The 15,781-nt window shown below is 44.7% G+C and overlaps 1 protein-coding gene across 1 annotated transcript in view; it reads left to right on the forward strand.

Annotated features, from left to right (window-relative positions):
- CNN3 (calponin 3) overlaps nucleotides 1-15,781 on the forward strand; it is a 53,542-nt gene that overhangs the window by 33,945 nt on the left and 3,816 nt on the right. Inside the window, exons 2-4 of the mRNA XM_073356995.2 lie at nucleotides 11,860-11,981; nucleotides 12,455-12,521; nucleotides 14,316-14,453. Of these exons, the coding sequence (XP_073213096.1) occupies nucleotides 11,860-11,981; nucleotides 12,455-12,521; nucleotides 14,316-14,453 (327 nt within the window). The remainder of the gene's footprint in view (nucleotides 1-11,859; nucleotides 11,982-12,454; nucleotides 12,522-14,315; nucleotides 14,454-15,781) is intronic.

Consider the following 15,781-nt stretch of genomic DNA (forward strand, 5'->3'; position numbering starts at 1 on the left):
TTTCATCTCTTTATATTAAAGCGTTTTTGAGATATTAATCAGAAATTAACTTTTCATCACGTCCTTGAAGGGACTGTAGCTCCCTTATGAAGAATTTTAGGACACGTGTTCACAGAAATGTTTTTTCTTACAATGACCTAGGGATTCAATCCCAAAGTTGTGTTGGACATTTTACAATCACTCTGGATATATCACAAAAATCACTCCTAATTTATGCAAAAATGTTTACTGTATATTTATATGCCTGCTGCACGTGACTTTTTCAGTAATTTAAAATTACAAACAACGCTACCAAAAGACCGTTGGACAGATAATATAAAATAAGTCCATATGGGATATGGGAGCATGTACAAATGAACAAATGTACCAGTAACGGCAGCCCATGTGAAAAATGAGCTTAAGTGGTTAATATCTCTTGTGATATCTTTATATCAATAAACAAAAACATTATTTTTTTGCAATGTACCTGTTTGTGATATCTTAAATGTTGCGTCTTGTCACATTTTTCCGTAATCACAGCGTCTCGTTGATCAACCGTTACAAAAGAAGTATGAACACACTTATCTAACTAATCTATGCGAGTACGCCTAACCTTGGCACAAGGGTGGGAGCACGCTGCAGTGTTGCCGGATGTCTGATAATTATCTGATTCTTTAATAAAACGTATCTGTACGTTAAATCTTGATTCGGCTGAAGCGGGAATAACTGTGACATATTACGTAAAGTGGTAAAGTAGATGTTAATTGTTATGTAATCTGAAACTTTTTGTCACCTTTAGGACTTTCTTGCTAAATATCATTCATTTTGGATTGAAAATGGGGGGGGGGGGGAGGGGGGAAACTGAAGCAGTGGAGCAATCAAGATTTTCTGTGCTCCGGCTCCGCTCCACCTCCGGGCAAAAACCTGCAGCTCCATTGCCCCAGGCTCCAGCTCTGGGCTCTGCTCCAGAGCCCTGCTTTCCACATGTATGATCCATTATTCATTTGCATCTTTAAGCACAGCAGTTACAGTTGAGAAGGCACTTTCATTTTATCCTCTTAAAATATTTTAAAACCTGTTTTTAAAAAAAAAAAAAAAAAAAAAAAAAGGCAGATCAGGCCTGTGCTTTTCACTTATGCATTAAACCCAAAGTAAATATTTTTTCAGTAGAGTTTAGTAAAATTCCATCTGGATATTTCTGAGTTATGAGAGAATGGGGGTAGGAGGAGAGGTATTTCGTGATCTTTTGTGGTCAGCTCACCACTTCATTTTAAAACATCAAACTTGGAATGTGCTTAATATACAGTGAGGAATGTGTTTGCCAGCAAGTGTGGAAAAAATGGTTGAGAAATCAGCTAGACTTAATTTTTTTTAAAAGTTTTTTGGAGTATTAAAAAGCAGGTGTTTATCGAAGTGCCATGAGTCGGTCCAAATCTAAGTAGGTATAAGAGTGCATGACCATCCCTCCCCATCAATCTCAGAGGGAGGCCATGCCCCCTTCCTCTCGGGCCTCTCTTTAGGCAAAGATTGGTGCAGGATTAGCAGTGTCTAAGGCCCTGGCCCTCTAAGCGGGGCCAAGTGGCAGGTAGTCCGGAGTCCCAAACAGTTCGACTCCCTAGCTCTGGCAGACAAATGCAGGCCTTTTGACCTAACGTGGGGAGGCTGCCACCCCAGGGGTGGGGTTGGGGCACCCAGGCCCACCCTACTCCACCGGTCCCAGCCCAGGGCCCTAACAGTGGCGGAGTGTTCCGCCACTGGATCATTGGGGATCTGCCTGAAACATGGTGACCTGGATTGAGGCAACAACCCAACCAGACTATAGTCTAGTGTCCCTGGGCTTCTTCCTACCGTCATTTGGTACCTTGACTCCGTTGGTGTCCTCCCTCTCTCCGGGGTATATAGCCAGTGGCAATCCCCGCAGCTCCTCAGCATCTGGATTGGCTGGCAACTCTGGCAAGGGATCCTCTTTGGATTCCAGGCCCAGCAGTGGGTGGGAGGCATCTGTCTCCTCCAGAGGCTCCAGCCCAATTGAGCGGCAAGACCTGCCTTTTATACTTCCTGTCCCACCCCTCTGCTTCTGGAGGTGTGAGCGTGGCTGGCTCTGCCCACCAGAGGGTGGGTGGGGTTTCCTCCCTGTCAATCTCAGAGGGAGGCCATACCCCCTTGCCACAGTGGGATTGAAGGGGAATCCAGCATGTATGCTGGCCTTTCTGCTCATCCTGCATCCTCTATTGGGATGAATATTTTAGACTGCAGTGTGTTCTGGAGGCTAAGTCCCCAGACCCAATATTTATTTTTAACATTTGTTTGCACCTTTCCAAAATACCTGTCTACAATCTGACAATACTTAATACATTGAAGTTCTACTGTAGATCCAACCTTTAAAGTAACAGACACCTTGGGAATGCAGGTTGTCTCTAACTCTGAAATGTTTGTAACTGAACAAAATGCAGCTCCGGCTCCAGCAGTTCACACTCTGGGTCAGGTTCCAGAGGCAGCTAGGCAGCTTCTTTCCCTGGCCTGAGCAAGCTTGTCCCCTTCCCAGCTGGGGTGGGAGGGGTGAAAACAGCATGTTCCCCCCCCCCCCCCCCCCCGAGAGTGTATGTGTGTGGAAACAGCACCCCCCAGCCAGGGGAGGGGGGTGAAAACAGCACCCACAAACACAGAGCCCAGTGCTGCTCCTGTTGCCTTGGGCTGGCACTGGGGGCTCACAACTTTGCCGGCAAATCTGAGCATCTTCAACTCCTAGTTGTAAGTGGGTGCCCTGGCTGTGGGGGTGCGTACAGGCAGCCCAGATGTGCCTACCTTTAAGATGCAATACAGGCATAGTACAGTAATTGCTGTTTGGTTTTTTTGGTCTCCGCTGCTGCCTGATTGGTTACTTCAGATTTCACATGGTGTTCTGTTGACTGGTCAGTCCGTAACTCTGGTGTTCATATCTTTGAGGTTCTACTGTATATAACTAGCAGAGTTGGAGGGGGCTTGTACAAGCCCTTGTTAACAGAGCAGGCCATTGGGCCCAATGGCAGAAAAAATAATTGGCCTTGGAAATATAAACAGGTGTAAATGGATCACTAGGGCTGAAAGGAGCATAAGACTTGGGACAGGGCAACTAGTCATTGTTTCTCCCTCGCACTCCCCCCCCCCCCCCCCCCCGTGTAAAACGAGTCTGTTGTATCTAGAGTAAATTCCAAAGAATGATCTTCTGCGGAGCTGTATGATCATGGTGAACAGGAAAGTATGGTGGGGGTTATGTTACCTGTAAATAGATGAAAATATATAGAACATTATTGTTGTTTAACAATGACACACAGAAGCATTTTTGGATTAAAATCTCAGCAAATGTTGAAATGTAAGCCCTGAGAGCAATCTCAAGTAAGTGTGTGTGTGTGTGTTTCGATTTTATTGAAGAATAAGTTTTGAATCCACTTTCTTTGCATTGGAGCTGAAGGGTATTGTGTTTTGCCCGTGATCACTTACTCTGGCAGTGTTCCTAATAGTTTTGTAAAGACAACTGCAGGATGTCGGACTAGTTTGCTTCCTTTAGTCCCCTACTATGCTCATTTCTGCTTCCCCTGATTTTCTCAACTAGCTGAGTCTTGGTTGGTGGATCAGTCTTTTCCAGGCTTGCCTGTCCAGTCTCACTCCACAGCCACTCCATCCTCCCTTAAAGAGTCTACCCACCGTTATGTTGGCTGTCAGCTTCTCCACCTGCAAACTCTAGTCTCAAATGCTTCTTACATACCCATACCATCTCGGCCTCCTCTCTTGCACGTTCTCTGGTATTGTAGACCTTGGTCTCACTCTTGCTGACATCGTTCTGCACGTGGTCCGGCATTGCCACCCCTCTGTGCCATCAAACATCTCATTTCAATGGCATCTAGTCTTAAGTGCCTCTCTTTGTTCATCTCTGTCTGATCCAGACAGATGTGGCCTCACCCTGATTTTGTAGAGTTATCCCTTAAGTAGTCTGGTCATAAAAGTGGCATAAATCGCTCCACTCCGCTCATGTTGCAACTGACTTCCCCTGCACTTAGCAGATGCTTGGATTTCTCTGATTTCTCCATTTGCTGTTAACTACCCTGAAGTTACCCAGGGCATCCACCTAGGATCGCAGCTTCTCAGATCAATACATTCTTGAAAAAACTCCACTCTTCTGTTGTTCTAATTTGTGTACCTGTTGGCTCAAATTTTGCAGTGGTCTCCTAAACTTTTCTGTGCAGTCAGCACCTCTAATGCGTGACTTAGGGTATGTCTACACTACGAAATTAGGTCCAATTTATAGAAGTCTGTTTTTAGAAATTTGTTTTTATATTGTGTATTGTGTGTGTCCCCACACAAAATGCTCTAAGTGCATTAACTCGGCGAAGTGCTTCCACAGTACACAGGCTAGCGTCGACTTCCGAAGCATTGCTCCCACAGTTCCCATAGTCTCCACTGCCCACTGGAATTCTGGGTTGAGATCCCAATGCCTAATGGGACAAAAACATTGTCATGGGTCGTTCTGGGTACATGTCGTCAGGCCCTCCCTCCCTCTGTGAAAGCAACGGCAGACAATCGTTTTGCGCCCTTTTTCCTGGGTTACCTGTGCAGACGCCATACTACGGCAAGCATGGAGCCCACTCAGCTCACTGTCACCGTACATCTCCTGTGTGCTGGCAGATGCGGTACTGCATTGCTACACAGCAGCAGCTCATTGCCTTGTGGCAGCAGAGGTGCAATAGGCCTGATAACCATTGTCATCATGTCCTAGGTGCTCTTGGCCACGTCTGTGAGGTCAGTCAGGAGCGCCTGGGCAGACATGGGCGCAGGGACATAAATAGGAGTGACTCGACCAGGTTATTCTCTTTAGTCCTGCTGGCAGTCATATTGCACCGTCTTCTGCCAAGCAGCCAGGAGGTGAGGATGGCTAGCAGTCCTGCTGCACCGTCTGAGACCAGCCTAAGATGTAAACTATAGCTGGAGTGGATCAAAACAAGAAATAGACCAGATTTGTTTTGTATTCATTTGCTCCCCCTTCCCTCCCTCCATGAAATCAACGGCTGGCAATCGTTTCGGTGAGGTCTCTCAGGGGCACCTTGAAAAGTTTAATGGAGATTCAGTCCTACCTGGAATAGCAGGGGGAAGGATAGCTCAATGGGTTGAGCATTGGCCTGCTAAACACAGGGTTTTGAGTTCAATCTTTGAGGGGGGGGCCATTCTTTGTGACAATTGTTTTTGTTTCTCCTTGATGTAAAGCCACCCCCTTTGTTGATTTTAATTCCCTGCAAGCCAACCCTGTAAGCCATGTCGTCAGTCACCCCTCCCTCTATCAGACAAACGTTCCGTGCCTTTTTTCCGTGCAGACGCCATACCACGGCAAGCATGGAGCCTGCTCAGATCACTTTGGCAATTATGAGCACATTAAACACCACGCGCGTTATCCAGCAGTATATACAGCACCAGAACCTGCCAAAGCGAAATCGAGTGAGTAGGCGACATCAGCACAGTGACGAGAGTGATGAGGACAGGGACACAGTACGGCCCTGGCAATGTGGGCATCGTGGTGCTAATGGGGCAGGTTCATGCCGTGGAATGCCGATTCTGGGTCCGGGAAACAAGCACAGACTGGTGGGACTGCATAGTGTTGCAGGTTTGGGACGATTCCAGTGGCTGTGAAACTTTCGCATGCGTAAGGGCACTTTCATGGAACTTTGCGACTTGCTTTCCCCTGCCCTGAAGTGCCAGAATACCAAGATGAGAGCAGCCCTCACAGTTGAGAAGTGAGTGGCAAGAGTCCTGTGGAAGCTTGCAACGCCAGATAGCTACCGGTCAGTCGGGAATCAGTTTGGAGTGGGCAAATCTACTATAGGGGCTGCTGTGATCCAAGAGGCCAACGTAATCAAAGATCTGCTGCTATCAAGGGTAGTAACTCTGGGAAATGTGCAGGTTATAGTGGGTGGTTTTGCTGCAGTGGGATTCCCTAACTGTGGTTGGGCGATAGATGGAACCCATATCCCTATGTTGGCACTGGAGCACCAAGCCAGCGAGTATATAAACTGAAAGGGGTACTTTTCAATGGTGCTGCAGGCACTGGTTGATCACAAGGGACGTTTCACCAACATCAACGTGGGATGGCTGGGAAAGGTACATGACGCTCGCATCTTCAGGAACTCTGGTCTGTTTCAAAAGCTGAAGGAAGGGACTTTCTTCCCAGACCAGAAAATAACCGTTGGGGATGTTGAAATGCCTATATTTATCCTTGTGGACTCAGCCTACCCCTTAATGCCAGGGTTCATGAAGCTATACACGGGCAGCCTGGACAGTAGTTAGGAGCTGTTCATCTACAGGCTGAGCAAGTGCAGAATGGTGGTAGAATGTGCATTTGGACGTTTACTGACTCACTTAGACCTCAGCGAAACCAATATTCCCATTGTTGCTGCTGCTTGCTGTGTGCTCCACAGTATCTGAGAGAGTAAGAGGAGATGTTTATGACGGGATGGGAGGTTGAGGCAATTCATCTGGCCGCTGGTTACACTCAGCCAGACACCAGGGCGGTTAGAAGAGCACAGGAGGGCGCACTGCGCATCAGAGAATCTTTGAAAACTAGTTTCATGACTGGCTAGGCTACGGTGTGAAAGTTCTGTTTTTCTCCTTGATGAAACCCCCCACCCCCTCTTGGTTCACTCTACTTCCCTGTAAGCTAATCACCCTCCCCTTCCCCCTCGATCACCGCTTGCAGAGGCAATAAAGTCATTGTTGCTTCACATTCATGCATTCTTTATTAATTCATCACCCAAATAGGGAGATAACTGCCAAGGTAGCCTGGGAGGGGTGGGGGAGGAGGGAAGGACAAGGCCACACAGCAGTTTAAAAGTTTAAAACTTTAAAGCTTATTGAATGCCAGCCTTCTGTTGCTTGGACAATCCTCTGGGGTGGAGTGGCTGGATGGCCGGAGGCCCCCCCACTGTGTTCCTGGGCGTCTAGCTGAGGAGGCTATGGAACTTGGGGAGGAGGGCGGTTGGTTACACAGGGGCTGCAGTGGCGGTCTGTGCTCCAGTTGCCTTTCCTGCAGCTCAACCATTTGCTGGAGCATATTAGTTTGATCCTCTAGCAGCCTCAGCATTGAATCCTGCCTCCTGTCATCACGCTGCCGCCACCTATCATCTTCAGCCCTCTCTTCAGCCCGCCACCTCTCCTCATGTTCATGTTGTGCTTTCCTGCACTCTGACATTGTCTGCCTCCATGCATTTGTCTGTGCTCTGTCAGTGTGGGAGGACAGCATGAGGTCAGAGAACATTTCATCGCGACTGCGTTTTTTTTGCCTTCTAATCTTCGCTAGCCTCTGGGAAGGAGAAGATACTGTGATCCTTGAAACATATGCAGCTGGTGGAGGGAAAAAAAAGGGAGAGTGGTTTTTAAAAACACACATTTTATAGAAGAATGGGTACATTTTCACGGAAAACTTTGCTGATAACATTACATACATAGCACATGTGCTTTCGTTACAGGGTCGCACCACGTGGCTCCCCCCACCACGTGGCTCATCCCTCCCCCACCGCATGGCTAACGGCTGAACAGAAATGTTCCCTGCCACAGACAAACAGCCTAGCAGGAATGGGCACCTCTGAATGTCCCCTTAAGAAAAGCACCCTAATTCAACTAGGTGACCATGACTGATATCTCTCTCCTGAGGATAACACAGAGATAAAGAATGGATGTTGTTTGAACGTCAGCATGCTGCCATGCTTTCTTATACAATGATTCCAGACTATGTGCTCCTTGCCTGGCATGGTAAAGTGTCCTACCATGGTGGACAGAATAAGGCTGCCCTCCCCAGAAACCTTTTGCAAAGGCTTTCGGAGTACATCCAGGAGAGCTGTATGGAGATGTCCCTGGAGGATTTCCACTCCATCCCCAGACACATTAACAGACTTTTCCAGTAGCTGTGCTGGCCGCGAATGCCAGGGCAAATGAATCATTAAACACGCTTGCTTTTAAACCATGTATACTATTTAAAAAGGTACACTCACCAGAGGTCCCTTCTCCGCCTGGCAGGTCCAGGAGGCAGTCTTGAGTGGGTTCGGGGGTACTGGCTCCAGGTCCAGGGTGAGAAACAGTTCCTGGCTGTCGGGAAAACTGGTTTCTCCGCTTGCTTGCTGTGAGCTATCTACAACCTCGCCATCATCCTCTTCCTTGTCCCCAAAACCTGCTTCCGTGTTGCCTCCCACTGCATTGACGGAGTCAAAGCACAGGGTTGGGGTCGTGGTGGCTGAACCCCCTAAAATGGCATGCAGCTCATCATAGAAGCGACATGTTTGGGGCTCTGACCCGGAGCGGCCGTTTTGCCTCTGGTTTTCTGGTAGGCTTGCCTCAGCTCCTTAAGTTTCGCGCGGCTCTGCTTCTGGTCCCTGTTATGGCCTCTGTCCTTCATTCCCTGGGAGATTTTTACAAAAGTTTTGGCATTTCAAAAACTGGAATGGAGTTCTGATAACACTGATTCGTCTCCCCATACAGCGATCAGATCACGTACTTCCCGTTCGGTCCATGCTGGAGCTCTTTTGTGATTCTGGGATTCCATCATGGTCACCTCTGCTGATGAGCTCTGCACTCACCTGCAGCTTGCCATCCTGGCCAAACAGGAAATGAGATTCAAAAGTTCGCGGACCTTTTCCTGTCTACCTGGCCAGTGCATCTGAGTTGAGAGCGCTGTCCAGAGCGGTCACAATGGAGCACTCTGGGATAGCTCCCGGAGGCCTATACCGTCGAGTTGCATCCACACTACCCCAAATTCGACCTGGCAAGGCTGATTTCAGCGCTAATCCCCTTGTCGGGGGTGAGTAAAGAAATCTATTTTAAGAGCCCTTTAAGTTGGAAAAAAAGGGCTTCGTTGTGTGGACGGGTGCAGGGTTAAATCAATTTAACGCTCCTAAATTCGACCAACTCCTAGTGTAGACAAGGCCTTACTGGAGAATAACTTAATGTGGGTCTATTTGCCAGTTACAACCATTACCACCAGTGGTTTGTTGGGGTGTGACCATTTTGCGTGGGATAATCTTACAATCCTTAACCATCTTCTGACTTCTCTATCTACTATGCAGTGAGTATGGTAAACTAACAAAGTAACCGGAGGTGATGTTGCCCTGTTTAAAAAAAACAAAACAACAAAAACAAAAAAACAAAACCACCTCAGTCAGTTTCTCTCTTTTGGTTTCTCTTAAATGACAGAGAAGGTGGAACACAGATTTTTGCAAGAGCAGCAGTTATTGTGCAGGGTTGTTCATTGTACTGGTATACTTTTCATTTTGTGCTGAAAATGAGATAAGTAAAATCTGACAGTTTATACTAAATCTAGATGAGAGAAAAGTGAAGACTATAGTCCTGGTTCATGACTTACTCCTGAGAAAACTCTGTACCAAAAAAGTAAAATTCTGCACATTTTATGTCCATAAATAAATGTGGAGGCTCCAGCATGGCAGTGGGGAGCACAGGTCACTGGCTGTATGGAGGTGGGAGATCACCCTGCAGCCCCCTCCCCGGGTGGACTCGGTGCTGAGGCTGCACCCAACCCAGTGCAAGGGCCGGGCCTGTCCCAGAAACACCCCAGGGTCCTGCCCCTCCATGCCAGGTGCACCAAGATAGCAAGCAAGAGGGACAAACTCGTATACATGCCCAGCCCTGGCCCCTGATCCAGGTGAGGAGCAGGTAGGATCCAAGTCTAAAGGGGCTTGCTGTGAGGGGATCCAGGTGTAGAGTGAGAAGGTTCTGTGCGGGGAGCTTGGTGGGGGGGGTCTGGGTGCAGTGAGGGCTCTGGATCTGGGAGTTCTGAGGGGGGGAATGAGATTCAATGGGGGGATTTGGGTATGGGGGGGTCCAGATGAGTGGGAGTTGGGCAGCCAGCGGAGCAGCTCCCAGTGTACAGTGACCACTGACCCACAGCTGAGGAGTGATGAGGCAGGAATTGGGGGTAGGTACAGAGGTTTCTAGGGTGGGTCTGACCCAAACCTGGCCCTGGCTGTTCCTTGCAAGGGAAGAGGAAGTCCTGTTCTCCTCATCCAAGCTGGGACTAGCAGCTGAACCTGGTGCAGGTTAGGAGTCACCAGCCTTCTCTTCCTCCTCCTCCTCCCCGCCCGTGATTTCTCTCTCCACCAGCTGCTCTGGGCGCCAGAAACATGTCTGTGTTGCTGGGGAGGGGCATGTGACTGCTTTTGTGGCTTCCCTGTCAGAAGTTATTTTTCTGCAGGGAAGCAAAGAAATCTGTGCAGGACATGAATTTTGCATGCACATCCCTTTAGACACCAAGATCTAATCAGAATGATGTGATTAGTGTTTAGTTTGGTTTTAGGCAGTTCATGTTTGTGGATTGTATTTGTTTCTAGTCTTAGTAGTCATTCATTTGTAGTCCTGGTAGTCTATCAATCTGATCAGTGCCATGCCTTCTCAAAGTGGTCACTGGTCTCTCTCTGACCACAGGTTTTTTTGGGGCTGCAGTCTAGGAGTGAATGGGACAAGTCTTAAGTAAAAACATATGTTACCTGGTAGGTATGACTTCCTTGTTAAGTAGTGTTTTGGTTCTATTCTTTAGCTGAATTGTCTTTCCATTAAATAGAAATATTGTGGGTTTATTTTCTACACTTGACTGTTGGGTTTGTCATGGCAATTTGTTCTTATGTTTATTCATGGAAGCTGTTACACTTAAGCCTCATCTCACAGTTTAGCTGGCATAGCTATGTTGGTGAGAAATATGAAGAAAAAAAAAACCCCTACATGATATAACTGTGCTGCTCTAGTGTAAAAGTACTACTTATGGCAAAAAAGTATAGATTCTCTTGACAGTATAGATTGCTTTGCTTTGATTGGGGAATTGGTACAAACTATACTAGTGTAGCAAGACCTTAGTAGTACTGAAGAAGTTGTTGGTGTAGATGGAAGGAATGTTTAACTGATCTTCAGTGTGACCTGTAAAGGAAAACAATTGGATTTTTGCCTTTTATGTGATAGTTTTAACTAGTTGTTTTTAATAATAGAAATTCTAGTTCTGCCTGTACTGAAGGCCTCTGGTTACTAGAGAACAAATACAATGATGACCTCAAATGTCAGAGTGAAATCTGTGTATTTGAAAGGGTCAGGAGGATATTTAGTCAGACCATTTAAAACCTTGTTTTTGTTAAGACCTTCTTAACTTCAAAGAATAACATAGGCTTCCTCCCTCTGAAGTATGAGTCAGCATGCTGTCCCTTTAGTTGAATTATGAGGTCTCATAATTCATACCGTCTTAGGCATCCAGACAATCCTCAAGCAAGCCAGGTTTGGTATTCCTGATATTTAAGGTAAAAGACAAGCAAGAGAACTCTATTGATGTGGGGAGGAGGCAGCAACTCTACAGTCTTCACAAATCATAGAGTCAAGAACGGGCATAAACCCAACTTAATCCTTTCTTGGTTACCTATAAAACACTTGTATAATGGCCAAAAGTGTCTAATTCATTATCTGAGCAGTATCGCCAATGGTGCTGGAACACTTTTTATAGTGGGGGTGCTATGAGCCATTGAACCAAACTGTAAATCCTGCATATAATGGAAACCACTTCAAGTCAGGTCTGCAGCACCCGCCCTGTACCTTTAGTTCCAGCACCTATTAATATCTCAGTGATGGTGCAGGATCCAAAAACCTTTGTTCTCATAAGATGAGAACATTTATTCATATGTTGCTATTTCACTTGCTGCTATTGTAGAGCTTGACTAACCGATTTCTACTGCATTGGGAAATTATCAGAACACTGGTATGTCTGAGAAATGTTATAAAATATCCTATGATACAAATTAGCTTTACATTTGGACTAAAATATTTCAGGGGAGAGCACAATGCCATCTCTTTTTAAGTAACTAATTTGTATTACAGATTGCCCTGAAATATGATCCACAGGCAGAAGAAGATCTACGCAATTGGATAGAAGAGGTTACGGGGCTGACCGTTGGTGCAAACTTTCAGTTGGGCTTAAAGGATGGCATAATCCTATGCGAGTAAGAAACAAATTTTCTTTTTATCTTAGTTAGTTTTGCTCTTTCCAGGTTCTAGAGAGCACTAGCTGAGGACTCCCTTTTGAATATATCACAGTTCTCAATAATCAGAATACAGTTACTACCAGGGAAGAGTCTGCTTCCATGTCTGCTTTCTCTTCCTTGGGCTCAAGAAAGACTGAGAATTGAACCCAGATCACCGGCATTTCAACAACATTTATCAGAGATATGACACTACAGTATGAAACTGGCACATTTTTATGGATTTGTGTATGAATTAAGAGACTTATCAGATTTCTTCGAGCCTAAAATAGGCCCTTTACATAAATCTAAATCTTTTAACCATGACCAGACATGTTTTGCATCAAGTCACTACATCTATGGTAGCATGAACAATAAAGATTTTTCCATAATGCCTGTACAAATAGTGTGAAAATGAGATTCACTATTTACACATTTCATTAATTTTTTCCCAGACTTATAAACAAACTGCAGCCAGGATCAGTGAAGAAAATCAATCAATCAGAACTAAATTGGCATCAGGTAAAAAAAATAAAAAATCCCACCTCCTTTGTTTCCAGAACTGACGTGAATGGGATTTTACTGCCTCTTTACTTAAATCTTTCCAGTGGTTGATTAACTATGTGTATGAAGTCTTAAGCAAATGGGTAGACTTGGTTGTCCTCTAAATGCTACTTCAGTACAAATGTTTAATAGCAGCTTTAATTACTAGCAGAAATTTCAGGTATTAGACAAATAGCAAGACTACTTCCTTAGGAGGAAAAATTTTTAAAATGTCTGTCTTAGTTAAACTTTTAACTAGAACTTTCCACCCAGCCAAAGCTGCTAAATACCACAGTCTATGCCATATGAAGTTAACAGCCCTGTATGCCATACTGTTCAAGGTTATTGCATGAAATGTCATTCTGCAAAATAGGAATAAATACCACTGAAATCCTTTCATTACGCTTTTTTTAAGCGGTGTTGGACAAAATATTGGTATATAACTCAAAAAAAGATTAAAATGGCAAAATGCACAAGCAGTAATTGTATCTCTGATATCCAGATTAAAATTTAAATTAGGCTACAAATTTGTTCTTGTACATAAGGATTGGTCTGTCTAGTACACAAGACAAGTTATGCTTGATAGTCCCTTGTAAATGGTCTAGGACTGGTCTAAACTAAACAGCCTTAAGAACAGTTCTTCTGTCATGCCTCTGAAAGAAAAGGCCAAATTTAGTCCTTACTTATGCTCTATGCAACCCCCCTCATCCTGACTGGGACCTAGAGGCACTACCCAAAAACAACTAATAAATAGTACCTGAAGTTAGGCTGAATATGTCCCAGTGAGTCAACAGTAAGATGCACAGTAAAAACAGGTATTTCACATTTGACAGGTTATTAATGAACCAGTTTAAGTTAAGTTGGACATTAAGTGCCTTCTGAAACACACCCGTTATTCCATAATTTCTATAAATTGTAGTTCTTCCTTCAAAAAAGTATTTTATAACACAACTCCGTGGAACTAGACTATTGGCACAGAAATTTGACTTTTTTTTGCAGGGGGAGGGGTATTATTGAAACCAGTGGCTCTCAACCTTTCCAGACTACTGTACCCCTTTCATGAGCCTGAACGGTCTTGCATACCCCCAAGTTTCACCTTGCTTACAAAATCAGACATAGGTGTGCTGTGACACATGTATTTCTATTGCTGAAAAAATTGCTTGCCTTTCTCATTTTTACAATATAATTATAAAATAAATCAACTGGAATATAAATATTGTACTTACATTTCAGTGTCTAGTATATAGAGCAGTATAAACAAATCATTGTATGAAATTTTAGTTTGTAGTGACTTCGCTTGTACTTTGTACGTAGCCTGTTGTAAAACTAGGCAAATATCTAGATGAGTTGATGTACCCCCTAGAAGACCTCAGCGTACCCCCAGAGGTATGCATATCCCTGGTTGAGAACCACTGATTTAAACTAGAACATCTCTGGGGAAAACAGACAGATGCTGTGTAGTGCCTTGTCAAAGACATCTGCCAGGGATGTCAGCCACTAGCCACTGTTGGAGACAGTGGCCAGACTAGATGGACCCCAAGTCCGATCGGGTATAGCAGTTCTGTGTACAAAACAAAAAATCCAAATGCAGAATGAATGATTGTTATGTTAAGCTTTACCACCCATTTACTTTGCTCTATGTTGTGTCCCATCTGTATTACATCTTGGCTAAAGTCTTCAAGGCAGGGAGCTTGTCAAAGTTCCTACTGTACTTTTGAAGCTATAAATATTTTCCAAAATGAAACATTTGCCTCGACATGTTTTATTTTTCAGTTGGAGAACATTGGGAATTTTATCAAAGCCATCCAAGTCTATGGTATGAAGCCACATGATATTTTTGAAGCAAATGATCTTTATGAGAATGGGAACATGACCCAAGTTCAGACTTCACTTGTGGCACTAGCTGGTCTGGTAAGTATTTATCTACACAGAATATACTGTACCACACTGAACTGGTAGAAATCCATGCATTGGCCAGAATCATTCCTTCCACTCAAAAGCATAGAACACTTGGCAGGCAAGTCCTTCTGGTATGCTGCTCTCTCCCCCACGGGTCCTGCAGAAGCCACACTTTGGGTGCCTTGGTTTCTCCCTTGTCAAGGTAGGGGGTACAAGGATTGTGAGTAAGAGAGGGTTGGGATTATGAAAGTCCCCTGCTTACATGTGACAACCCAGGAAGGAGTTTGACACAGTATTAACTCATGCTAAATCTTCTCCACAACAGCTGTTGAGCAGCCACAGAGTAACTTTGCTAATGGTGGCTTGATATATACTAAAGCTATTCTTGCAGGGAGCAGAAGCCAAGAGGGTTAGCTGTCCGTACAGGACAATGTTTTTTCTGTGGACTGGGGATGTCCTAGGTCTGTGAGGTAGGAAGGTCTTGTGTGTGTTCTGAGTACAGCAGCCAAACCCCATTCGCTAGAGGAGAAGTCTGAGAATGTGGAGGTTAACCTCAGAATCCTTAATATCTTTAGACCCTCCCCAGCCCATGGTTTTTTCAGGGTGAATACGACCAGTGAATCACATGTATTACTCCTTCTGAATTTCACATGGCTATATGAATAATTACTATTGTGGTTAGCTATGTAAATAGTAGAAAAAATCCTGCCAAAGAACACTTACCTCATTGTACAGGATGACTGTAGTTGAATATTAGAAAATGTTTCTAGCAGTAAAAGATATACATACTAAATGTAAGGTTTCAGAGTAGCAGCTGTATTAGTCTGTATTCGCAAAAAGAAAAGGAGTACTAGTGGCACTTTAGAGACTAACCAATTTATTTGAGCATCAGTTTTCGTGAGCTACAGCTCACTTCATCGGATGCATCCAGTGAAGTGAGCTGTAGCTCACGAAAGCTTATGCTCAAATAAATTGGTTAGTCTCTAAGGTGCCACTAGTACTCCTTTGTACTAAATGTAAGACTTTGTCAAGTAATACTTTCTCTTTTCAAGCAAATCAAAAACTTGCTGGCCAATATTTTAAAGAAGTGACTAATGATTTTAGGTGATGGTTCTTTAGTTCCCATAGTGACACCTTAAAGGGACTGATTTTCAGAGTACAGAGATGCAGCACTTTCTGAAAATCAGGCCCACATAAGGCATCTTAAATTTGGGACCCAAAAGTTGAGGCACTCAACTATTAGTCACTTTTGAAAAGCTTAGCCTGCTGTCCTTGGATGGGGTGTAATTCCTTCAAGAAGTTCTAGTGGCAAGAAGTATGATTTGAAAAGTGAGTGTTCA

Source organism: Lepidochelys kempii, chromosome 8, assembly GCF_965140285.1.
Source record: "Lepidochelys kempii isolate rLepKem1 chromosome 8, rLepKem1.hap1, whole genome shotgun sequence".
In the NCBI taxonomy this organism is placed as follows: Eukaryota; Metazoa; Chordata; order Testudines; family Cheloniidae; genus Lepidochelys; species Lepidochelys kempii.